The sequence below is a fragment of the Saccopteryx leptura genome, chromosome 9, assembly GCF_036850995.1.
Source record: "Saccopteryx leptura isolate mSacLep1 chromosome 9, mSacLep1_pri_phased_curated, whole genome shotgun sequence".
NCBI classification, from domain to species: domain Eukaryota; kingdom Metazoa; phylum Chordata; class Mammalia; order Chiroptera; family Emballonuridae; genus Saccopteryx; species Saccopteryx leptura.
In genome coordinates, this window is record NC_089511.1 from 39,308,289 (window position 1) to 39,333,446 (window position 25,158).

At 56.5% G+C, this 25,158-nt stretch overlaps 1 protein-coding gene across 3 annotated transcripts in view; it reads right to left on the reverse strand.

The window, feature by feature from the left end:
* Positions 1–25,158, reverse strand: part of ZFPM1 (zinc finger protein, FOG family member 1) — a 79,123-nt gene that overhangs the window by 11,682 nt on the left and 42,283 nt on the right. For all 3 annotated transcript variants that reach the window (XM_066349249.1, XM_066349250.1, XM_066349248.1), the window contains exon 4: positions 8,364–8,497. In XM_066349249.1, the coding sequence (XP_066205346.1) occupies positions 8,364–8,497 (134 nt within the window). The remainder of the gene's footprint in view (positions 1–8,363; positions 8,498–25,158) is intronic.

The window sequence follows — 25,158 nt, forward strand, 5'->3', positions numbered from 1 at the left end:
CTAAGGCCACAGCTGGAAGTGGGGTGTAGGGGGGGTGGGAGGCGAGTCAGGCCTGGGTGTAAGTGGAATGGGTTGAGGAAGGAAGCTGGCACAGTGGTTGGCGAACCTACAGGGCTAGCAGCTACCAGCAAGGCAGGGGCTGGGCCTCCTTGAGTCTCTAATGAATATTAATGAGTAGAGGAGGGTGAAAAAATTAATCTGCCTGATCCTCTGATGGGTGCTGCGGTAACGATATGAAATCTAATTATTCGTCCCAATATTTCTAAACCCTCAAACTGAGACTGACAGCCTCCCAGTCGGTTTAATGCTTATCACTCTCAGGAGCGCGTGTTCACAGCATGATAAAACCCCCCCCGCGCTCAGCTTTGCTGACGCTGCAGAACCCCTAATTTTCCATGTACGTTCTAAGCTGACAGAAGGCAGTGGTGCCATGTCCCTGGCCAGCTCTATGCCGTCTGCCGGGAACAGCCCATCTCTGTGTCCTGATGGGTATTGGGCACCTGTACTTGTTGGCTGTCCTGGATGAGCTAGGTGACAGCTCCTATCTGGTGAGGGCAAGTGAGGAGGGAAGGAGTATAGAAACCTAAAGGGGGCTTCTATCCTGTACCTCACACCTGGTTCCCAGGAGGAAATGGGTCAGGAGATCCAGGACTTTATGACTGACTTTCACACCCCTAACACTGGGTTGGACTGGCCCCCCCACTTAAATGGGGAAGGCTGGAAAAGCGTGGGGTGCACCTGTCTGAATGGCAGCACATGCCTGCATTTGGCCCCTTGGGGTATAAGGCTGGACACCCCCTGGCTCCTGGGGAGTGTAGCACGGCCTTGCCCAGCCTGCCCCTGCCCCCCAGCCAGCCTGGTGCCTGCCTCTTCCCCTGTACCAGGCAGCTGGACCCCCATGTCTACAGGCTGCAGCCTGAAGGCCACCTCCCTACTGCCAGGAGCATGCCGAGCCCTAGGGCTGAGCATGACCAGTGGGGGGCAGATTTTAGTCTCTGCTTCTCCTGTGGAGGGCCTGACACAACATGGGGCTGCCTCATTAATTATTTTCTTTCTTTTTTCCCTACTATTTTATCCCCAGTTTGGAGCAGCCGGGGAACAGAAGCCCTTTTCTCTGGTGGTAAAGGTGCTGGGCCTAGGCAGTCCCCTGCCTGGCCTGCCCTGCCAATGGGCAGCGGGGTACAAGTTTGGGAAGGACTATTCATAACTGCCCCCGCCCCGGCCCTTTGCCAAAACTAGCAGAATCATGTGTGCCGCCAGCTGCTTTCCCTCCATGGCCGCCCCCAGGCTCGGTGCCCAGTCTGGGTACAGCTTGCTCTGGACAGGCCCTGTCAGGAATCAGGGAGAAGCCCCACCTGCCCTGCCTGCAGCCCCTCGGGGTCGCCCCTGTCCCTCCCTCCTGGCTCCAGGCCTGCCCCACCCAGCCCCAGGATAACGGGTGGCCACTTTAAATTCTCTGGGTGCATCTGAGAACGCTCCTTGTTTCCCCAACAAAGAGGTCAGTGTCTGGATTCTGTGCCCACCGATAACCATCAGAAACCCTATCTCCACCGCATCCGCTGTGACAACTTTATCTGAGGCTGTTCCCAAACCTCGCGGTGCTTCTCATGAAGCCGCATGGAAGGAGAGGTGGGGGCCCTGTTTTGGGGGAGGGTGGCCCAGCACAGGGAGCACACAAGCCCTGCAGAAGGTCAGGGGGACCACTAGGCCTCCCCCAGGTTACCACAGGCATGTTTGTGGGAGGGCCTGGTGGGAGCAGGCTGGGGTGGGCTCTGACTGGGCTGCCCCACCTCTGTCCTTCAGCCCATCCTGAGAAGCCCCGCCCACACCCTCCCCTTCACCTTGCCAGAGGCAGTGGCCTTCTGTCCTCAGGCCTCTCTTGTCTTCCCCAGAACCCGGTCTCACAGGAGAGGAGACTGAGGCCCACAGAGGTGAATGGTGCCAACGGCTATGGGAGGTGGCTTTGTGCACACAGAACTAGATTCAGGTATGCATGATCTCCACAACTCACTGCAGCCTTTGCATGCATTCATTCATTCATTCATTCAGCAAACAGTCCCGGTGGGTGTGCTCTGTGCCAGGTGCAGGGGACCGTGAACAGAACAAGCAGTTCCTGATATCCCGGCATGGATGCTCGAGTGGAGAGGCCAGGAAAGAACAAGCCATGGAGGCTGGAAAGGAAAGTGCTGCAAAAGCAGGTATAAGGCTGAGTAGAGCTGAGGTCTGGCGGTGGCAGGGGCTGGTATGGGTAGCTGTAGCCAGGGCACTGGGGCAAGGCTTGGGGGGTGTGAGGAAGGGCGCAGTGTGGGCATCAGTGGGAAGAAGACATTGGGAAATGACAATGATAGGGGAGGGGACAATCAGAGGAGGAAAGAGCAGGGGGGGAAAGAGATGGCACGGGGAGGGCCGTGTGGTCCCAGCTCTTTTCTTCAGGGTGACCCTAGGGCTCAGGGAGGGAGCCAGCCATTAGGGATTTGTGCCCTGGCCCCAGGGGAGGGGTAGGTAGGGCTGAGGAGGAGAGGCTTCTTCCAGCCCTCAGCATGGGTCTTTGTGGTGTGGTAAGAGGGTTCCTGAGTGCCTGACAGATACAAGCTGAGTCCTCTTCCTAGGTCCCCAGGAGGCCAGTCTGAGTTAACTCTGTAGCAAGAGCCCCTTTATGCTGACAGCACCTCACATACCCCATGGCACTTTCCCAACTCCCACAACTGCAGGCAGGGAAACTGAGGCATGGAGAAGGGTGCCAGAGACCCAGGAAGCCCAGCAGCAGGTCTCCTATCTGGGGCTTGTCCCCAGGACACCCCACACTGCCCTCTTTCCTACCCTGGTGTTCCAGTCTGAGCATCCCCTCAGGGGGTGCCCCATGCAGAGCCAAGGGTCAACCTGGCCAGGCGCTAACTGCCGATCTCTAGCTCCGTGGACCAGGCAGAATGTGCCCCCCAAAGATACATCCTCTCAGAGCCTGAATGTGACCTTGTTTGGGAAAGGAGTCTTTCTGCAGATGTGATTAAATTAATGAAAGCCCAGACAAAATCATTCTGGATTATCCAGGTGGGTCCTAAGTCCAATGACAAGGAGGAAAGAGGAGGCAGAGATGGGACCGATACATATCTAAGCCAAGGAACTCTGGGGTTACCAGTAGGCACCAGAAGCTGGAGAGAGGCCTGGAATGCATTCTCCCTCAGAGATGCAGGAACCAGCCCTGCCAACACCTGGCCTCAGACCTGGGAGAGAATATAATTCTGTTTAAGACACCAGGTTGTGGCACTTGGTTGCAGCAGCCACAGGAAATTCTTACACTCTGGGGCAATCTCTGAGCCTCAGTTTCCCCAATAGGTTCAATAGGATTAGTTGGAAAAACTGACTCATGGCCAAGGTGAGTCAACAGTGTCAGGATAAAGCTCTATCCCACGGCCTGAAGGAGAATGACCACCATGGTCCTAGTGACCTGTTGGCACCCCCAGTTTGGGGCCAGTAATGTGGGAAGGGGAGGGGAGCACGGCCTCAGGCATTTCCTGTGAGGTCCCGTGGGGTTTCTGGGTCCACTGGACAGAGGACAATGGGCTGCGATGGGTGGGAGAGTCTCCTGTCTCCTGGGAGTAGCAGGGGCACGGACAGGCCCACGGGGCTGGTAAGTAAGGAGGCAGGGTTGGGCAGGGATATGGGCAGGAATGGCTGGCAGGCCAGCTCCAGTGCTGCCTTGCTGTGCCCAGACCTAAGTGGGTAGCAACGGCCTGCTGCCAGGGTGTGTCCACAACATGTCATGTGTCACTGACTCTTACTTTCCAGGTAGGAACGTGGAGGCTGGGCAGCTGCAGCCAGCTGCACTTGGCACTGTCGGAAGAGGCTGCCCTGAGGTGGAATGCTCAGAAACATTTCAGCAGGTGAGCACAGCGGGGTGCAGGGCGGCTTGCAGTGCCTCCCCACCTGGGTAAAGAACTCGCAGCACCCCTCACCTGGGCTGGGTGTCCCGGAAGTCATAGAGAAAACAGCGCAGTAATGGGCTGGTGGGGGTGGTGTGTGTGTGTGTGTGTGTGTTCTTCCCTATTACAAACAAATGTAAATGAGAACCAAAGAGGGCATCACTCAGAGTGTACACGGGCATCCTGCCTCAGCCCCCTTGCCAGAGGCTCCTAGTCAAGGCTTGCCCTGCTGTGAGGTTTGACTCTGCCATGGCAGTGACCTCTGATGTCAGCCTTCAGCGCTTCCCACATGAAGAGCTGCTTAGAGCCAAGGGCCCCAGCCCCATCACCATCTTCAGGTGAAGGACCAAGGAGGCCCATGATCTGTAGGCAAAGACTCACAGGGGCCTCACTGTAGGTCAGGGGGTCCCATCTCGACCCATCAGGCAGAGTCTTTCCCCACTGGACCTCCTGCCCTGCTCGGCAGCCATGGGTTCCTCCCAGGTCTCACTAATGTCATGATGGCCTTATGGCTAAAGTAGGTGAGCCCTGGGGGTAGGAATGGACAGACGGATAGGCCAAGCCAGTGTGGGCCAAGCTGGGGGTGAGTTTTTTCATTCATTCATTCGCTCATTTACCCATTCGTCCCCTCATCCATCCACCTACCCTGCATTTATCTACCCATCCACTATCTACTCATTCACCCATCAATCCATTCACTCATCTGTCCACCCATCTACCATCCTTCCTAAACATTTCTTTTGTATCTGACTGCAAATTTTAGAGCTGGCTGGGCCTCCAAGCCCCCGTTTCCAATGGTGGAAGCTGCTACTGGATCAGGGAGGGACCTGTCTGAGTTAACACAGCAGGTTGGTGTTAGAACCAACTCTCAACCCCCTGCCAGGCTCTGTGCCCTCTGTGTACTTCCTGAAGTTCCCACCCCCAGTGTCCAGCCAGCCAAGCTGTCCTCTCTCCAGCCTGCAAAAAGCTCTACCCACCTCCCCAACAGCAGGAAAGGGTCGCCACGCCCCACTGGCACCCTCCCCTTCCCTCTGCCCCCCACCCTCTTGAAAGAGTGAATACTGCCTGGCTGCTGATAGGACGATCTGGGGCAGGAGGTGCTGGGGGAGAGAACCGGGACCCATCAGCTGAGCTCGATAAAGGGCCCACTGAAATGTTAGCAAAAATATTTAGACAATAAATGAAGTATCAGAAAGGCACGCATATCTTTAAGAAATCAATCATCTTGTACGGTGCGTCTGGACATTTGGCGCCAAGGCAGAGATAGCGCCTGCTGGGGAGATAAGGGTTAATCAAGGATTTAATTCTGCAGGAGATAAAGCTACAGCGAAGAACAGGCGAGGCTCCTTCCTCCCTGGGCTCCTCCGCAAGAGCCTCAAAGATTGTTGGCTTCTCTGGTGCTCGCTCCCTCGCTCCCCTCGGCCATTATCTCTCTGCCTGGAGAGCATATCCAGCCTCGTGCCAGATCTCCCCAGGCTGACCTGTGCCCCACGCCCAGGGAGGACAAAGCACCCAGAGAGGAGGCTGCAGGTGGGGAGGGAGGACCCTGTCTCCAACCCTCAGCTGTGTCCTTATGGAGCCTGCAGGGGTCTCTGGGGTTGGGCAGACATGGGTTCCAGTTCTCCCTCTGCTGTTTGATCTGGATGGGTTTGGTACACCACATAACCTCAGTTTTCTCATCTGTAGAACAGGGGCAGCAGTCCCTGCTCCACAGAGTGGGAAGGAGGAGGAAATGAATTGTTGTGTATAAGCATGGGCACACAGCATGGTGTGGGAAGAGAGTCTGGAACACACACCTGTCCATCATGGAAAGGGCCGATTATCCCCAGGAGGGAGCAGAGGAGAGAAGTGCAGACCCTACTCAGAATATGCTGAGACCCCCAGTCCTCAGCCACCTGCCTTTTTCCTTTCACTGCTCACAGGTTTTCTTGATACTTTGAGAGTTCAGAGGCCAGGGCCACAGAGCTCCTAGCCTACCCATTCCTCCTTCTCACTATAACTGCCCCCCAACAGCCTTCTTTCTGAAGAGTCAGCTGCTACCCGAATGCCTCCAGTGACAGGAAGCTCACTGCTTCTAGAGACTGCTCTGAAGACCATGGCCTCCCTCCCACAGTAGAGCCAACATCAGGCTCCTTCCGTGAGCCAAACTCCGTCCTGGAGCTTCCACTGTTTCCCTCCTGCTTGGGACCACAGGACAAGAGGGTCGTTCTTGCTGCAGGGCTGCTGGCTCTAGTGCCCACCGAGCCCTGCCCGGTGGTAGGCACCTTGGTAGGCACCCTTTAACCCAGTGGTCCCCAACCTTTTTTGCACCACGGACCGGTTTAATGTCAGAAAATATTTTCATGGACTGGCCTTTAGGGTGGGACGGATAAATGTATCACGTGGCTGAGACAAGTGCCAAGAGTGAGTCTTAGATGGATGTAACAGAGGGAATCTGGTCATTTAAAAAAAGTAAAACATTGTTCAGACTTAAATATAAATAAAACGGAAATAATGTAAGTTATTTCTTCTTTCTCTGTGGACCGGTACTAAATGGCCCACGGACCGGTACCGGTCCGTGGCCTGGGGGTTGGGGACCACTGCTTTAACCTGCCCAGCTGCCCTGGGAGGCAGGCGTGCTGCTGGCTTCTCCACTTCACAGACAAGCTGCAGCTCCTCCACGGAGAAGCTGGAGGGATTGCAGGCTTGGACCTCAAGGACCCTTCAGGGTTTTCCTCTGCCCCTTTGAGGTTCCAAAAGGCGAGGAAACAGAAGCTCAGAGAGGTCAGGGCTGTCTGGGAGCACACAGCAAGATAGCCAGAAGGTAGTGGACATCGGATCCGGAACCGGAGCCATGGGTGCGGCTCAGCCACAAAGGTGCGTGCCCTCAGTCATGGGTCAGCCTCCCGCCGACTTGCTGAGTGGCTTGGGCAAAGGCCTGCCTCTCTCAGCCTGACTGCTCAGCTGTGACAGCCAGTGTGGGCAGCCCATGGGGGCCTCAGCTGGATTGCACATTTGGACCCTGGGCGACTTCTCCAATCTCCTGAGGCCCAGGCCCAATCCCAGAGCTTCTGACACAACGTGACCCACAGCCCAGGTTTTATTGCCCACAGGAGTGGGTGGGTGCTGTAAGTGCTGGTCCCAGGGTCTGCAGCTGGGGATTCTGCCTGCCATCTTATCAGGCCTTGGACACCACTACAGGCTGAGTTCCTGGGGCCCTGGTTTCCACAGCTGAGCAATAGGGGTTCTAACTACCAGGTTGGAGCTGGTTACTGCTGTCAAGGCAGCATTTACCCTCCACGTGCTGATGGGGGTGGGGGCATGCCCTCCCACACAACCCTACCACTGCCCGATGACTACACGGAGGCTGACTGGAAGCCCACACATGAGATTTCAAGACCAGGAGACCTAGCACCGCAGGGCACCTGCTAGCTAGTGTGTATCCTGGATCAAACTATAGCTGAATGCCACATCAGGACTCAAAAAGGGTCCAGGCCATTGCTGCACTTGCACTTTTGGAGCACCTGAGCCTGGGCTTGAGGGGACCAACCTGGGGTGCCACCCGCCTCCCAGGCAAGAGCCATCAGGACTAGGAGGTGTTTCCTGAACACTCATCATTCACAGGCTCCTCCCGGTTACCATCATACCATATGCTGCCCATTTGCTTCCCCATGCTTACTCACTCATTTCTCATAAGTGATGCTCTTTCTTAACTGAACTGTATTTTAACAGAAGCCTTTGTACACCCTGCTTGAGGATGCCAGACTGACACCATAACACAAGGTAGCTCAGAAGTAACAGTGAGACAAACGACAACCTGGTGGTGTTCTCATCTAGGGGGAGGGTGGGGCTTCTAGGTAAAGAGGGAGACTAGCAAGTGCTGAAGAGCCACTGATGACACTCAGCCACCAAAGGTGCCCTCTCCTGGTCCTCAGAAGGACCTTTAAGGACAAAAACTGAACAAATCTTTTGCCTTCTGCTGAATCTGTGCCCGGGTGCTGAGAAAACCACTGACTTACCACCAGCAGGGCCCCTGCCCATACCTGGGAGGGGACATCCCTGACTTCCTCCCCAGGCACACACAAGGTCTAGTCCTACCACTTGGCTCCTTGTTGCTTCCTCCCCTCAAAAGCCCTTTTCCTTCTCTGCCTCACCAACTTCTACTTATCCGTAAGGGCCTGCTTTAAAAAAACCTCCTCCAGGAAGCCCTCCCTGTGTCACCCAAGCATTACCCCCTCTAGGAAGTGCTCCTTGGGCTCCCAGGCAGTTAACCCTCCTTGACCTCCTGGTCCCAATACCCGCATCTTCTGATGTGTTTCACATGGAGTGGTGGGAGCTCCTGGGCTAGAGTCTAACCTGAGCTTGGCATGGGGGGGCCAAAGGGGCCTGTGCCCTGGGTGGGATGATGCCCTCGCTGCTGCCCTGTGGCTGGTGCACAGCGTAGCCATGGTATGGGTTCCTTACCGGTTCTGCATGCCCGGGGGATGAGGCGCTGGTCTGGATGCTCCCGTGGAACGGGCCCCAGGACAGGCCCTCAGCAAGGCTGCGCCGAGCCCGCACACACCGCTGCCCATCCTGTAGGACCTGCTCCAGCTCGTCTGCAGGGAGAGACATCAGAGGTATGAGGAGCGCCCACCATGGTGATCGCCCAGCCCAGCTGCCTGCCCAGGTCCAGCCTACCTCTGCAGCCCCAGCCCCCCACCCTGTCCCTCTTCACCAGGAGCAGTCAGGGGCTGCAGGGCAGAGGCAGGAGTACCGCTCTGTGGGCCTGGGCCTGAGTTACAGGGATCATGGCTTGTGCCTGGCTTTGGGGCCCAGGGAGCCTGTGAGGCAAGACCTTTCCTGGAGACAATAGGCTGTGAGATAGGACAGTGAGAGGTGCCTGCTGCTGGATTTGAGCAGGCAGATGCATAGCTTGGGCGACATGGCTGTTCTGTCAGGGACATTTGTGGCTTAGGGACCATAGTCACCGAGTCATGAACACACATGGCCTGGGGACCACAGCTGCCATGTCATGGACATCTGACCCTCATGCAGCCAAGGGTGGCACTGGCAAAGTTGCTTGTGCCTAGGATGCACGCATGGAGCCAGGTCAGTCCTGATGCCTACGCTGGGATGAGTACGGAGCAGAGGATGCTGATGTTGATGAGACCCACCCACAGCCCCTCCACATGGGCTGAGTCCTCCTGGCCCCTTCCCATTGGCCGAGTCCCTGAATCCACACAGCAGCCTGGGAGGGCACCTGTGGAAATGCTGAGCCTTGGTTTCTCATCTATAAGATGGGGACCCCAAAACTTCCCCCACCTCCGTGGGTGGTACAAGGATTGAGCGAGTGAATTCACTTAACATGCTTAGCAAAGTACCTGCTGGGGCAACTGAGGCACAGTGCCAAGCACTCCCCACAGGCCCTTAGCAAAGCCAGAATCCGCACCCGGGTGGTGCTGAGGTCAGCTCCATTTACTCCCTGAAGATCGGAGGGGACCCCAGAATCCTGCTGCTCCCACACCACCCTCAGGACCTCTGTTTACTCTCTGGAAGTTCTGGACCCTGACACTTGCTGAGGTCCGTGGCCAGCCATGGCCTCTCTCATGGCCTGTCTCCTAGCTGAGGGTGTAAGGCGCCCGGGGTGCTAAGGCTCCCTGCGCCATGGGCACCCTTTGGGTTCTAACAACTTGTGTGGCCTTGGCTATGACTCCATGGCAGGGCTAGAGTAGTGTATCCACTGCAAAGCCAGGATTCAGTTACATTTACAGATAGATGGGCCTCAGCGTGAGCCCCTGCGATGGATGGGGGGGACCTTGGGGTTGGACAGGGTCTACCATTAGACCCCGGGGTTTAGCCCAGGCTTGCCGCACAATCCACATGACCTTGTGTAGTGGGCTGAATGGTTGCTCCCAAGAGATGTGTCCACCCAGAACCTGTGACTTTGCTTTTATTTGGAAAAAGGGTCTTTGCAGATGATATCAAGTTAGGATCTCAAGATGAGATCAACATGGATCACCCAGTGGGCCCTGAATCCAATAACAAATATTCTTATAAGAGACATGCAGAGGAGAGACTCGAGGAAAAAGACCATGTGAAGACGGGGGCAGACAAGGAGTGATACAGCCAGGAGGAAGCTGCACCCGGGGCCCTGAGGAGCTGCGAGAAGCAGGAGGGACCCTCTCCTGGAGCCTCCAGGAGCATAGTCCCGCCGACAGCTGGATTTAGGATGGCAGAACTGTGAGAGAATAGATTTCTGATGTTTTAAGGAATCAAGGTTGTACAAATTTGTCAGAGCTTCCCTGGGAGAATCACACCCTGCATGTTACACCCCTCCCTGGCTTCAGTGTCCTAATTGGACAAGGGGATGGTGGTGACCCCATGTCCTCAGATGGGAGTACTTCTCTAGGCCACACAACTTCTGCTCAGGAAGGCCAGGCTACCTTATGCCTCAGGTGCCACGCAGGCTGCCTGGGCCCATGGAGGCCTCACGTGGCCTGGCCTGGTCCCCAAACAAGCGCTGCTGTGGCGGCCCCACTTCCTGGAGCCCCAATTGGGCAGGCTGTGGCCTTAATGGGCCTGATTATCAGATAACTGCCGGCCTAATGGCAGAGATAACGTGTAAATATGCCAGGAGGCCTGGCTAAAACGTTCTAACTGGGTCCTTGTCTTCCCCAGGGCAGATAAGATGGCAAGAGACCAGGGTGAGGCCAAGGAGGCCGGCGCCCCTTTATCAGCCCTGCAGAGAAGGGGGCAGTGGCCGACTCTGCTGCTTTGTGGCATGCTCACAAGGGTCTGTGTCCTCTGCCAGCCCACCTAGAATGCCTGAGTCCCAGGTTATGGGCCACTATCTCCCCTGGGCCTTAGCAGTTGGTGCTGAGGGGCCAAGTGAGAGCCTGCCTTCTCCTCATGCACCCTCCACCCCCCACACAGATGAAGAAACTGAGGCCCTGAGAGGACACACAGCTGGCAGTAGGATGCCAACACCCCTGAACCTAGGCGACCTGGCTCCAGATGCTGACCCAGGCTCCTGTCCCCTTGTGTCCTGGGTGTATCTAGTTTCTGGTTCTCCACCTGGCCAGCCCTCGGGTGTGTATGTGTGAGGGAGCGATGGGGGATGAAGAGGCTGTCTAGAGATGAACTCATTAAACATTCATTTGTCTACCCATGCATTTGTCTGTCCAGCCATCTGATGGGTCCATGAGCTGCTTCCGAGGATGGACTGAGCCTGTGCCCTGCCTGCCCAGGGCAGCGGGGCCCAAGGGAAAAGCATCCAGAATCCAAACGTCATGGCTTACCCCAGCCATGACAGCCATACACACAATGAGCACACAGAGGTTGGCCTGCATTTGGGCATCTTTACAGAGTCGCCCACGTGTTCCTGTGGGTGCTAGTTCTCCTGCTGGGGCCACAGACAGGAAAGGTACAGTGGGCACGACTCCCTCTGTTTTCACATATTGTCTTTTCTGTGTGCACAGTGTTTGTGAAGGAGTCGTTCTGGCCTTGTCAGTCATAGAGCCTCCAGAAAGAGACACTTCCATCAGAGGCTGGAGCCCACCTTCCTGTAGGAGGAGGGACTCAGAATTCAACTCCGTCTTCCCAGGTGTGGGTGGAGACTTGGGGACATGGAGGGGGAGGAAGGCAGCTGGCCCAGGTCACCCTGTGAGCAACAGAAAGAGTAGGGCAGCCTCAGGCCTCCCAGGCTGCCTCTGCTCGTCATACCAGTGGGGGCCTGTGGTCCCTTTCCCAGAGCCCTGCCTCTGGTTTGCCCCCCAACTGCCCAGGCATGCACCCACAGGCAAACGGCCATGCTCCCTAATCAGAACCCCACGGCTGGTGGACCGATCCTCCCAGATAACAGCATGGCTGGTGTTCCCACGACAGCCGCTCCATCTCCTGGGTATCATGCATTGCCAGAGACGGCTGCCTCCTGATAAAGGCGGCCTTTCTGCACTGCTGGACAGAACCCACTACTCAGGGCTCACTGAGGGCCAGTCAAGGCCCAGGAAAGGCGGGGAGGCCGGGGAACTGAGGGACCTGGGCTGAGGATTGGCAATAGTCAACATGACATCCCACCACCCAAGTCTAGGGAAGTTGTTTCAGGCGCCCCCTGTGGGTGGATGCAGGGCCATGGCAGGTGCCTGGCTTGGTGAGGGGCACATGGCTGGATTTAAGCCCTAGCCCAGGGGTCCCCAAACTTTTTACACAGGGGGCCAGTTCACTGTCCCTCAGACCGTTGGAGGGCCGGACTATAAAAAAACTATGAACAAATCCCTATGCACACTGCACATATCTTATTTTAAAGTAAAAAAACAAAACAGGAACAAATACAATATTTAAAATAAAAAACAAGTAAATTTAAATCAAGAAACTGACCAGTATTTCAATGGGAACTATGGGCCTGCTTTTGGCTAATGAGATGGTCAATGTGCTCCTTTCATTGACCACCAATGAAAGAGGTGCCCCTTCTGGAAGTGCAGCGGGGGCCGGATAAATGGCCTCAGGGGGCCGCATGTGGCCCGCGGGCCATAGTTTGGGGACCCCTGCCCTAGCCCATCCCGTGTCTTTGTGCAATGTACAATCTGTGTAACTGTCCATGGTGGCCCTAGTGATAGTGATGTTCAACACCTATCTGCTCAGATAACCTACTTCCACCTCCCAGTCCCTCCCCAACCCTCCCGGGGCTGAAATGGGGTCAAGCAGGTGTTAAAGCCCAGTTAGCACCTAGCAGAGACTCTCTCTCAACCAGAAATAAAATTGCATCAGAAAAGTGGTGGGTGGGTGGTGGGACCACTTCCTCCTGGCAGACTGGGTATCTCATGAAGGCCCAGTTCAAGGCCGAGAGTAAATGAAAGCAGAAATTGGAGAGGGGCTAACAGGTGGATGACACTGAGCCAGGGGTGACAGCTGATAGGGAGATGCAATTATTTTTAAAAAGTCTCTATTAGAGCTGGAGGACCCAGGTAGTGGTAGCTGTGCAGATGGCCAGTTCCCAACCACACTGACAGGAAACCCAGGGCTCAGGGAGGCTTAGGAGCACCAAAGCCACACTGTGAGCTTGCTCAGGCTAATGGTAGGACTGGAACCCAGGTCTTTGGACTCGTGGCTTGGTGCTCACTCAGTCACAAAACCCTGTGTGGGCACCTGGGCCAAGGACAAAGGAGGACAGCACCTGCCCTCAAGGACCTCCAGGAAACACAGGTGGGAACATTTCTACTGGTCAGCTTATCAGGGTAGGCTTCCAGGTAGAGGTGTCTTCCTCCTCCCCAGCTCCAGAGCAGCTCAGGCAAGAGTGGCAGAGAGATGCCAGCTCCAGCCAGGCAACTGGCCAACTCTTCTCTATCTACCCTGGTTCCTGGCCCCTAAGCTGGAGAGTGAGGGCGATGCCATTTTCCTGAAGAAGTCACAATCCTCACACAATTTCTGGCCATTTATTGAGCCTTAAACAAGGACCTGGCACAATCTACAGGGATTCCTCCTAGCCATATTGAACTTATTCCCCAGTGTACACAGCAGAAGACTGAGGCTCAGAGAGGTTAAACAACCAGCCCAAGGTACACAGTAAGTAGGTGGGGTTTGAATAAAATCTCCAACCATGGTCACGGCTAGGGCCTAAACACCCTTTTCTGGGCTGAGGCAGGGGCAGTAGAGAAAACAGAGGATGGGGAGGCTGCCGGAGAGGAGGTGGGGGGAGAGTGGGCCAGCTTCGAGCTCTCTTGCCCCACGGCTGACTTCCTGCTCTGTCCTCAGTTTCCCTATTTGCAGATGGTCTCCTCCGGGGGTGCAGCAGGCCCTGGAGGGTCAGGCCATCACTACAGGCACAGCATCAAGACAAAGACTAATCTATTCTGGCAAACAACCCCACACATGTTATTTCCAGAACAAACATGCAGGGTGGGATTCAATTTCACCCCCACGCATCTGTGAGGAACCAGATGAAAAAAATCAGTTTTTGCATATTTATATGATTTACATGTCTATTTAGGTCTAAAAGCCCTCCAATGGCACCCCAAGGGGATAGCGAGTGGAAGTAGGGCTGAGTATCACCAAGTCAGCTCAGGGCCCACTCCTGGGAGCCCCGCAGAAGGGACCTTCCTCTGCTTGGCTGTTGCTAAGCCTCAGTTTACCGGCTGGGTTGGCAGCTGTGTGAGGAGAGGCCAATGTGTTGGTAGGTGTGGCCCCACTGCTTTCCTCCCCCGGGAGCCCAGGCGCCCTGTGGCCTAAGACCCAGCCCAGGGCTGCCGCTGAGTTGCTGCTCTCAGCCTCAGCCCCCAGCCCTGCCCCACCCTGGAGCCCACGGTGGCCTCCCTCCACAGCATGCACGACAAGCCAGTGAGGAGGTTACACTCTTCCCGCTTCATCCTGCAGAGGGGGCCCAGAGAGCTTGAGCAACGCCTCAGGTTCACAGAGCAGGCACTGCCCACACCAGACCCGAGCTCCTTTCGGGACCATCTGGCTCCAGAGCCCGCTGTGCACAGCTTCCCAGGCCTTAGTTTCCTCCCTTGTGCAATGGCCCCAGCAGGCTGCCTTGCAATTCTGACTTGGGGCGGCTCTATACGTTTGCTGGAGTGTCCATGAGTGTGGGGACTGCCTCCTGTACCCTGCTGACTGACTCTTCCTTTAGGCTAATGGCTGGTGGCCTCCAGAACAGAGTCCAGCCACTGGGCAGTCTCTGCTGTGAATGGTGGGCCATCGGCATGTTGGTGCTCACTCTGGGTCACTGCCAGCACCCACTTATCTAATCAGCCCCATCACTCCTACCAGGCCCCACCCTGTGGCTCCTGTGGGCCAGCTGGCCCTGGCTTTGTTGGGGAGTGGCCCTATCTCAGGGATCATGCTGTTTGCCTTTGATAAAAGTCATAGAAAAGAGAGAAAAAGAAGCAAGAGGGAGAGACAGAGGGAGGGAGACAGAGGAGGAAAATCCCAGGGTGAGCAGGCACCCCACCGCCTCAGTGGGATTCTAAAAGTTTTCCTGGGTGTAGGCCCAGAGTGAGGCTGGTCTGGAGCCTGTGTGAGCCCTGTGAGTGTGTATTTCCAACACATCCTCTACCAATGTGGAAACCAAGCCCAGAGAGGGCAAGTGGCTCTGATAAGGTCACACAGCCACCAGATTGTGGCTGGTGCCTCTACTGGCTGGCACAAGCTCTTCTGCGATGACATGTCCCGCAGATCTGTTCACTCAAACACCTGCTTGGCCCCTCCTACTGCAGACACACCTCAGTGGATTCCCCACATAATCTGGAGCAGTGGGGACTGTGCCCATTTTACTGAGAGTGACGTGACTTGTCCAAGGTCACCAGCTCTAAAGTCCAGCCCATTTCCTGTCGTCAGCTTGACCTTCCTGACAGGGAAAGCCATGAGTTGGATGGCAGCTAAAGCCCTAGAAGGACAGAAACAAGGACAAAAGGAGGAGGAGGCTGAACAGCTCCTCCTCCTGCCCCATGGTGCCACCACTATCCAGGGTCTGTCTGCTCTGCAGCTTTAGCAACTGACCTTGGCTCTAGATCAGCGGTTCTCAACCTGTGGGTCGCGACCCCAGCGGGGTCGCCTAAAGCCATCAGAAAATACATAATGCATATCAGGTATTTACATTCTGAATCATAACTGTAGCAAAATTACAGTTATGAAGTAGCCACCAAAATTATTTTTTGGTTTGAGGTCACTGCAACCTGAGGAACTGTATTGCGGGGTCACGGCATTAGAAAGGTTGAGAACCACTGCTCTAGATCCTGTGTTTGTATCCTGCCACTGCCATCTCCCAGCCGGACAGGTCCTTTCCCTCCCAGAGCTCCGTTTCCTCTTGTGTGAAACGGGCTATAACAGTATCCGTCTCATAGGTCATCACCAGGTGAAATGACATACTGAATACGGTATGTGAAGAGCAGGGCCTGTGCACATTAAGCTGCGGCCACTGTGGACTACCTGCCTGGGCATCCCGCCCCTGGCATACTGGGAGGTTTGGAGGCCACCCACGGTGGGGGGGCAGAGCCCTGGTTACACAGACACACAAATAGGAGTCACAGGCAGGCACAGAAGGCCGCCTCCTAGACAGTTATTGTAAGGTGAGAGTCGAGAGCCCTCCAGATGGGGTAGGCGCCACCTGAGGCCATGAGAGCCTGTCTGGATGCCCAAGGTCCATGGCTGGTCACCTTCCCTTCTGTTCTGTGGGCACCGGGAGGGGAGAGTTTGTTCTGTGTGGATGTTGTGGCTCTGCTTGTGTGTGATCCTCCTGTGATCGGGCTGGGCTGGGCTGGGGGTGGGGAATCTAGGCCTGAGGAGAAACGTCTGTGGGAAGGCTAGTTCCCACCAGATCTTGGAACATCCCCATCTGCTGGGGTCCACCTTGTTGACCCCTATTCTTTTTTTTTTTTCTGAAGCTGGAAACAGGGAGAGACAGTCAGACAGATTCCCGCATGCGCCTGACCGGGACCCACCCGGCACGCCCACGGGGGGGGGGGGGGGGGGGCGATGCTCTGCCCACCAGGGGGCGATGTTCTGCCCCTCCGGGGCGTCGCTCTGCCGCTACCAGAGCCACTCTAGCGCCTGGGGCAGAGGCCAAGGAGCCATCCCCAGCGCCCGGGCCATCCTTGCTCCAATGGAGCCTTGGCTGTGGGAGGGGAAGAGAGAGACAGAGAGGAAGGAGGGGGGGGTGGAGAAGCAAATGGGTGCTTCTCCTATGTGCCCTGGCAGGGAATCAAAATTTTTTTTTTTAATTTTAATTTTTATTTACTGACATTTCTTCGAGGTGGTTTGGGGGAGGTGGCTTGACAAAGATTGTGGGGGAAGTAATTAAAGCCCCCAAAGTCCTTGGCATAGCCTTTGAGACTCAAAACACAGGATAGAATTGGTGGCCGAGAGGGACAGAATACTGTATGGAAAGCCCACAAAAGGGGCTGGTCCTGCTCTGTTAGCCCCTGTTCTTGCTTCCCACTTACAGATGGGGCACAAAGCCCAGCAGAGCGGGTGCCTGGCTCAGAGCTCCCATATGGAATTGGGAACAGGCTGAGGCAGATCTTTGTCCTGGGGCGTGAGAAGGCCCACGGGGCTGTGGACAGCTAGCTGTTCCCAGGAGGCCCATCCCTGCTGCCAGTTCTCCCCCAGGCATGGGGCAGTAGCAAGACTCCTAGCCAGGACTGCTGACAGGCTTGGTGGTGACCTTCTCATACCCTCCAGGGCACGAAAAAGGCAGTCATACCCACACAGCCTGAGGGCTCAGGACCAGGAGGCCCAGAGCTATAGGGTGCCAGCAACCCAGTGTGTCCCCTGGATCAAGCCACGCTCGAATGTCACATCAGGAGACAAAAGGAGCAGAGCTGGATTTCAGCCTTGGCTGTGTTTCCAATGGCACCTTTTGACAGGTTCCGCTCCATCTCAAACTTCCAGCTCCCATCTATGAATTATGGGGATATCATGTCGAGAGGACATGGCTAAAAAAGCTTTTGGGGAAAAAAAAGTGGGGTCCTTTTCCCATGCTCTCTGCCCGTCCAGGGAAGCAAGGCCTGGGGAGGTTGAGGGATTTTCCAAGGTCACATGACCAGCAAGTGGCACAGAGAGTCAATCAAGCTCAGGTCCTTCTGACTCCAAATACATGTTCCTACCCCAGGCAGTGTGCCCGTATTCGCAGTGACTCTAGTACATCATCACACAGCTGGCATGCTCTAGGCCTTTAAGCACAGTCCTGTCCCCATTTCACCGGTGGGAGTAACTGAGCTGAGAGGGGACTAAACGATACTGATGGCCACGCCGTGTGCACAGCTACACTCTCAGGATTGAGGCTGTCTCCCAGGACCCAACCCAGGACCCTGGCCCCATGGCAGTTGGCAAGGCCAAGATAGAAGGAATGATCTAACCTATGCTACCGCGGAGGCAGCAATGATGATGGGAGTGAGAGCCTCGGAAGCAAAGCTACCTGAAGCCTCAGCAGATCAGCGGCTCATGGCCTTGCGAGGCTCATGGCCTCTCTGGCTTGGGCATCCCCACAGAGCCCCTCAGAGGGTCCAGACCCCCACAGGGAGACCAGGGTTTGGGAGAGGCAGCCAGAGGGGCTGGGAGCCGTAAGCTGAGGACATGAACAAAAACAGGGACGTACTATCGTCATTTAAAAACAAGATTTCACAACAATCTGGGATCCCTGGCCTCAAGGGAGATACTGGATTCTGTGGCAGTCAGGCTCTGATTCTCGCAGGGCCAGGAACTATGCAAGCCCAGTGCCAGCCGCTGCCCCTCAGACAGTGACTGTCTCCCCTGAAATGATGCCCCAGCCCCTGACCCTATTCTGGCCACAGACCACAGGGCCACACTCCTCTCAGATCATTTGGTGTTATTTTATGCTGAGTGTACAGCACTAGAGGTGTGGACGTGACTGTGATTAAGACCAAAATCCATTTCTCTGATGAGGAGAGTCAGAGAAGAGGAAATTCCTGGGAACCTCTCACCCCCTGCCCGGGACTCCTGGGTATCCCCCTCCTGGTCCCACCACCGCCTGGCGAAGTCTCTGGCTTCTCTGTCCTGACCCTGGTGCCCTCTGCCAGTGCGGCTCCTGCTGGCCTTCAGGCATGGTTTGAGTAGCCAGCCCCCATTAGTCCCAGCCGCCCAGGTGCTCAGGCTAGTGCAGTGCACGGGGCCTGAGTCCTCCCCGAGAGCGGTGGTTTCCCTCTCATTTCAGGTAAGAGCTTTTCAAATGGCTTCAAGCCCAGAACCTTCCTAGGAAGTTTGTCACAGACCCTGTGCTCACAGTAGCTGGCTGTAGGGGGCAAGATGGACCCTGAGGCCTCATCTGACCTCCTGCTGGGGGGGGGGCAGCATACCTACCAGGAGAACCACGGCAGCCTGCCCAGCCCGTCACACCTGCCCGAGGCTCTTTCTGCGGGATGGGGGTTGAATGCCCACTGGGCAGTGTGCCACCTCTTGAACCTCACCTCTCCTGTCAACTCTGCAGAGTAATTGTACAATGTGGGGTGGGCTGAGACCAGGCAGAGCTTGCAGGTGACATGACTGGGAGCCAACGGCAGAGGGGGCTGGCAGGACGACACTGTGCCTGGCTCCGATCTGGTCAGGTGGGTGCAGGCACAGTGACTCCCACAGGGCTGGGGTAGGGGGCACTCCAGGGCCTCTGTGTGCTGAGTAACCTCACGCCTACAGCAGGGGGGATGCCCTTGGCCACCGGCCCCTTTGTCTCTGGCTTTGTTACACCCTTAGTGCCACTACCCCTAGCACTGTGGAGCTGATGCTTGTATTTTAAACGGTCTCTTCACTAGAATGTTAGCCCCTTCGGCTGGGGCTGCCAATGGCTGTGTCCCGCTGGCCCCAGTAGTGCCAGGGACCTTGCAAGCACCTGTGTCTAGAGGATGGTGGTAGGAGGTGGAACTGGAGCGGGACATTCCAGTCCAATCAACAAGCACAGGCCTGGGAGATGGGGCAGCTGGTCCTGCTGGGCATGAGAGGGGCCCGCGCTGCCCTCCCCTCTGCTCCTGTTCTCACCTCCCAGCCACCACCCCTCCTCACCCTGGGCAGGGGCCTAGCTACTCTGGGCTTCCTTAAAGAGGTAGCTCTCAGGCTGCCCACCCACAAAGAGGTGGTAGGCAAGGAAGGGGACTGCTGTGGATTGGCCTGCCAGCCACCCAGGTGAGGACTGAGCAGGGAGGGTAGCCTCAGGTGCTGGAGCCCCCCGCCCTGCCCCCACCCCACCCCACCCGGCAGCTGGTGCTTGTGAACTTCTCTCCCTATCACTGGAACATCACTGGGGATTATTGATTTTTTGATATAGAACAACAACCCATCTTTATCGGGCTGAACCCTGGCCCCAGCTAATGGCGGAGCTGGGACCGCTTGGGAATAGCCAGAGAGGAGGGTGGGGCCCAGCTCCCCAACCCAGGCCGTGCAGGGGCCCTTCACTACTCTCAGGCCCAGAGACCTATCCTGGTGAGGGGGTGGCCCTAGGGAAAGGGGGGCCTACTGAGCTAGGATGGGGTGAGGCCGTGGCTGTCATCTGGACTGGGCCCCAGGTGGGCATCTGGGGTTTTATGGGGGCCACACTCAGGCCCAGATGAGCCCTTTCTGAGGCCCTGTGGGCAGCTCTGAGTCTTGGGGATGGTTGTGGTCGGGGACTGCCTAGAACTCTGATCACTCCATCTGAACCCCCAAGATGGGGTTCCTTGGGGTGGGATGTGTCTCAGACACTCTTCCCCCTCCAGGCATAACCAAGAGAACCAGCTTGACTGGCAGGAGCAGCCATGGGGTGGGCAGTGAGCCTGAGACTCCTTAGGGGTGAGTGTGCTGGGCCCAGGACACTTGACTGCCCTTGCTGAGTTTCCAGTAGGCCCCTTCCTGCTCCCCACCTTGGATGGAACCTCCCTTTGGCCCCATGGAGCCTGAGAACCACAGCTTCCTGGGTGCCTCAAAGCTCAAGGACTCATGGTCTCTCCTGCCTTCTTAAAAAGCTAACCATTCTGGTCTCTGGGCCTCTCAGTCTTCCCACCTGCAAAGGAGGGAGAGGAAGCCTCTTCAGATCTTGAGCTCTGGTACTTTGGTTTTGGGAGACCCTGTGGCCTGAGCACTGGGGTCAGGGTCCCTGGCTCTCCCCAGCCCTGTAGGCGGGCTGGAAGCAGGATGTGTGATAAGGTAAAGAAAATACCTCTTGTGCAAATAGCTTATCTGGCCCCTATCAGCCTGGGCGTCCTGGCCCCTGCCCCCTGTTTTTCCAGGGGCTGACGCCACCAAGAGGGCCCTTCCTTCTTCTCTAGCCTTCAGCTCACCCCCTCATAGCCCCCAGTCTGGCCAGTCCATCCTGCTCCCTGATTCAGGCCAGAACATGGTCCTCACAGGGCCCCGCCTGTCTTCTGTAAATGGGCAGGTGGGGTGGGCATGAAGGTAAGGGAGAGTCTGGGTGGTTGCAAGGGTGAGGACAGGCCCACTGCCACTGGTGAGGCAGGACTGCCCTAGCCTCGTCCTGCCCAGGGGGGCAGCTGTGGGCACTGAGCCAACACACTTGAGAATATCATGACACTGCCACTGTCTATGCAGGGTGAGCCCCTTAGGGATTACAAAACTCTTCCAGAAAAGGCAACAGAACCTGAGCACCTGCTGGCCCTTTATGAGCACCAAGCACCTCCCACCTGCTCTGCCCACAAAGGAGGCGTGTATACACGGGGAGGGAGGCTGAGGCTTATAGGGAGGGCTCCAGCTTGCCTACAGCCCCACAGCCCTAACTAGGCACTGGCTCCCTGCCCCAGGGTGTCTTAGGGACAACCCAGCATGAGGCGAGTCCCAGGAATTGTTAAAGCCCCGTCTTGTGAAAGCCGTGCAAGTTCACTGCACTATGTAAAACAAGCAGGCCCTGGCCGGTTGGCTCAGTGGTGGAGTGTCGGCCTAGCGTGCACGAGTCCCAGGTTCAATTCCCGGCCAGGGCACACAGGAGAAGCGCCCATCTGCTTCTCCACCCCTCCCCCTCTCCTTCTTCTCTGTCTCTTTCTTCCCCTCCCGCAGCCAAGGCTCCATTGGAGCAAAGTTGGCCCGGGCACTGGGGATGGCTCTGTGGCCTCTGCCTCAGGCGCTAGAATGGCTCTGGTCGCAACAGAGCAATGCCCCAGATGGGTAGAACATCGCCCCCTGGTGGGCATGCCGGGTAGATCCTGGTCGGGCGCATGCGGGAGTCTGTCTGACTGCCTCCCCATTTCCAACTTCAGAAAAAGACAAAATAAATAAATAAATAAATAAATAAATAAATAAAAAATAAAACAAGCAGACACCTGCTTTCATTGTACTGGTCAATTCAACTCTCAAACCACCCCATGCCATAGGGACTGGTATTGTCCATTTTACAGATGAGGAGACTGGGGATCAGGGAGAACCTGGCTACACAGGGAGGCTGGTGACTGAGTCTGCACTCAGGTCCCAGACCCTGTCCAGTGCTCTGTCCCTCTTCATGCCCCGAGGGGGAAGAACAATGACCGGGGCATGGCAGGGCTGGGGGAGAGAGGAGGAGGGATGGCATACAGAGAGCCTTGCCCTGCCCACGGCAGGCACAAGCTGGTCCCCACCCCAGACATAGCTGAACCTCTGCTCAGAGACTCCTGGCGCTCCCCAGTGGGCCCTGAATGGAGCACTCTGCTGCCCGTCCAGCTGAGCCCATGGCCGGATTCCACCGGGAGTCCCTCTGTGGGACACAGTGCTTGTTCCCAACTTCCACTCCTTGCTCTGTCTCTTGTCTGCTAAGATGACTGCCTGTGCCCTCTGGGGCCCAGCAAGGTTCCTGGGCCCTGGGGTGGGACAGGTAGAATTTTGGCAGGACCGGTAAAGCTCAGGGACTGGGGGAGGGGGTAGGTGGTGGAGAAACTGCCCCACGTCAGCCCCAGATTTGCCGTCCCTGCCCATGGCCTTTGGCTCTGGGAACGTCTGACCCACTGTGTGTGTGTGTGTGTGTGTGTGTGTGTGTGTGTTGCACACACTGGCAAAGCAGTGGGAACATCTGTGCAGAATTTGCTTCTTTTACAATCATTTCTCCCTCTTCTTGTAGAAATTGTGCAGGCCAGCAAAAATAAATAAATAAATAAATAAATAAATAAATAAATAAATAAATAAATGGCTTGCTATCTTCAACACAGCATGATGACTATCCTTGCCACTCCATGCCTGGCCACGCTGAGATTATTTTTCTGGGATAAATTCCTAGAAGCTGAACTGCTGAGTCAAGTCAAGAGCATCACGGCACCGCGCAGGATCCAGCCTGGGTACCTTGGTGTGGCAGTGCTTTTTTGGGGGGAGGGGGGTGGTAGGTCCCCAGAGCCTACTGCACCCAGCAGGGGGACTCCTGGTGACAGACAGGAACATAGGGTTAGGGAGGCTGAAGGAATAGTCCAGGAGGCCAAAGGGTCCTGGGATGGCCCAGGTGTGTGCCTGGGGCCAGAGCCCTGCTGAGGGCCCACTGCTGAAAGTGCTAGGGCATCCTGTGACAGGTGAGCTGGGATTGGGGTGACACAGGAGTCCATTTGGAGGGGACTTCTGGCAGGGGGGGAGGGGCTGAGGCAGGCAGTGCCCCCTCCTCACTATGACACATAATAAGACCCAGAGATAGCATCGTGCCTCATTTCAGGCCCCGCTTGGCCCTATCGGGCAGGATATGACCAGCCCTCGAGCTGATGGCGGCCCCTTTGTCCCATCTCCGGGGACCGATCTTATCGGCTGCGTCCACCGCTGCCGTAATGGAAAAACGCAGTGAGGAAATAAAAAGTTACGCACAGAGATAGAGGAATAATAAATAAATAAATAAGGAGCCCAGTTTGCTTGGCAGGGGGAGGGGCTCTTTGAGAACAAAGTGTTAAGTCCCATGGGGGGAGGGCAAGTGGGCGAGCAGGTGGGCGTGTGGGAGCCCTGTTCCCATCCTGGGTCTGAGAGAACCACTGCGGCTCGTCCAGCCTCAGTTTCCTCATCTGTCAAGTGAGTGTGATCAAAGAACCCACTCCTGGGGCCGAAGGATATCCTGTGATAAATGGTGCCTGGTACGAGGGCACTGCTGCCTATGATTGACAGCAGGCTGCCTCTGTCTCTCTCTCGGGCAACAAGAGCTAGCTGGTATAGGGGATATGTCCCAGCTGAGGCTGCATGACCTCAGGGAGAGCCCAACCAACACCATGCACTGGGGACCACAGCCCTGTAGACAGCTCAGTCCTGGGCACGCTTGGAGAGAGCCACTGTGGTGCACACACTGCCCTCCTGCTGCCCCGCTCTGCCTGGGCCTGTCCCAGGCCACCTGGCACCTCCAGACAGCCTGAACATCATGTCCCCATCCCATAGAAGAGCAGCTTAAACCCAGAGAGGGGTTAGGGGGGCCCAAGGCTCCCAGCAAGAGAGGTGACAGCTGGAAGCCAGGTCTGCCCTAGTACCAATGTAGGGGCTGTGCCAGCAGGAGTAACAGGACAGTAACAGTATGGTGACAAGGACAGTACTGGTGACAGTGACAGTACAAGTACCAGTGCTAGTGACAGCAACAGTGTTAGCAACAGCAGCTGTGACAGTGACCAGTCCTGATAGCAGCGATGGCGCTAGGAAGGTGGCAGCAGGAGCACCGGTGCAGGAGGGGGCCATGCTGGCACCGACAGCGGCACTGACACAGGGGCAGTGGCCGTAGTGGCGGAAATGGCCAGCCCTCCATCCCATCCATCTCTGTGTGCATCTGGGGCCACTTTACCAGGAGGCTCAGAGAGGTGAGCTGATGCATCCCGGCAACTTGGCCAGGCCCTGCTGGGTCTGGGTTTGGGCTTAGGAGGAGGTCAGAGAGGGAAGCTTCTGGAAGGGATAGCCAAGGCTCCAGAGGCTCCCCAGGTGGGGGTGGGCAGAACTGTTCTACACTAATGTTTGGGAGGGGCAGTCCAGGCAAAGCTGGTGCTTAGACACAGCCGACCGGCAGGGTGGGCTGGCTGAGGCAGGAAGCCAGTGGGAGGGCGGAGGAGGAAGCTGGGCTTGATTAGCACCCGTGGCCGAGATAGGCTGCCCTGGCCACAGATAGGCACCCCCGGAAGGCCGGTGAGGTCAGCGGGCAGCATGGGCAGGCAGCCAGGCCTGGGTTCCCCCAGACGCAGGACTGCTGAGGACCTGGGCCCCACCCATGCTCCTCGCTGAGCATCTCTCTGCCCACTCACTGTCCACCCGCTCAGTGTCCATACCCTCTGAGGAGGGGCCCTAGGAGTCCCTGAGAACCATGTGGGGCTGGGCCAGGAGAGGGTGGGCTGGGGTTACTCTCTGGGATGTGGACTTTGGGCTTGGTTCTCTCAATGACCCAGTGGTGGTGCTGGGGGGCAGCCACTCAACCTCTCTGGGCCTCAGTTTCTACATCCGTGAACAGGGTGGCTGGCATCTGATGCCAAGTTTCAGTCTCAGCTTTTTCATGGGTCTCCCATGTTCACCTGAACTTTAATAGTCCATTCGCCACACGGCAACCAGCCCAGCCATCAGCCCTCGCCTGCTCCTGCTCTATCCTTGTCTCCCCCATGGGTCCTGTACATGCAGGGTCTCTGCACACTGTGCTCTGTGGGACGGTTACCGGGGATCCACTGATCTCTCTGTGAAAACTCCCAAGGGTGAGGGCAGCTCTAGCCCAGCCTCCTGCCCACCCCTCTTTCCTGTCTGCACTCCCTGCTTAGCCTGCACCCCTCGATGACTGCTCTCTGTGCTCTGGGTTGTGGCTCCGAAAGGGCAGTGGCTGGTCTGTTTTGGTCATGCTATACCCAGTGCCTACAACGGGGCTGACTCACAGGAGGCACTCAGGAAGTAAAAGTGTAAG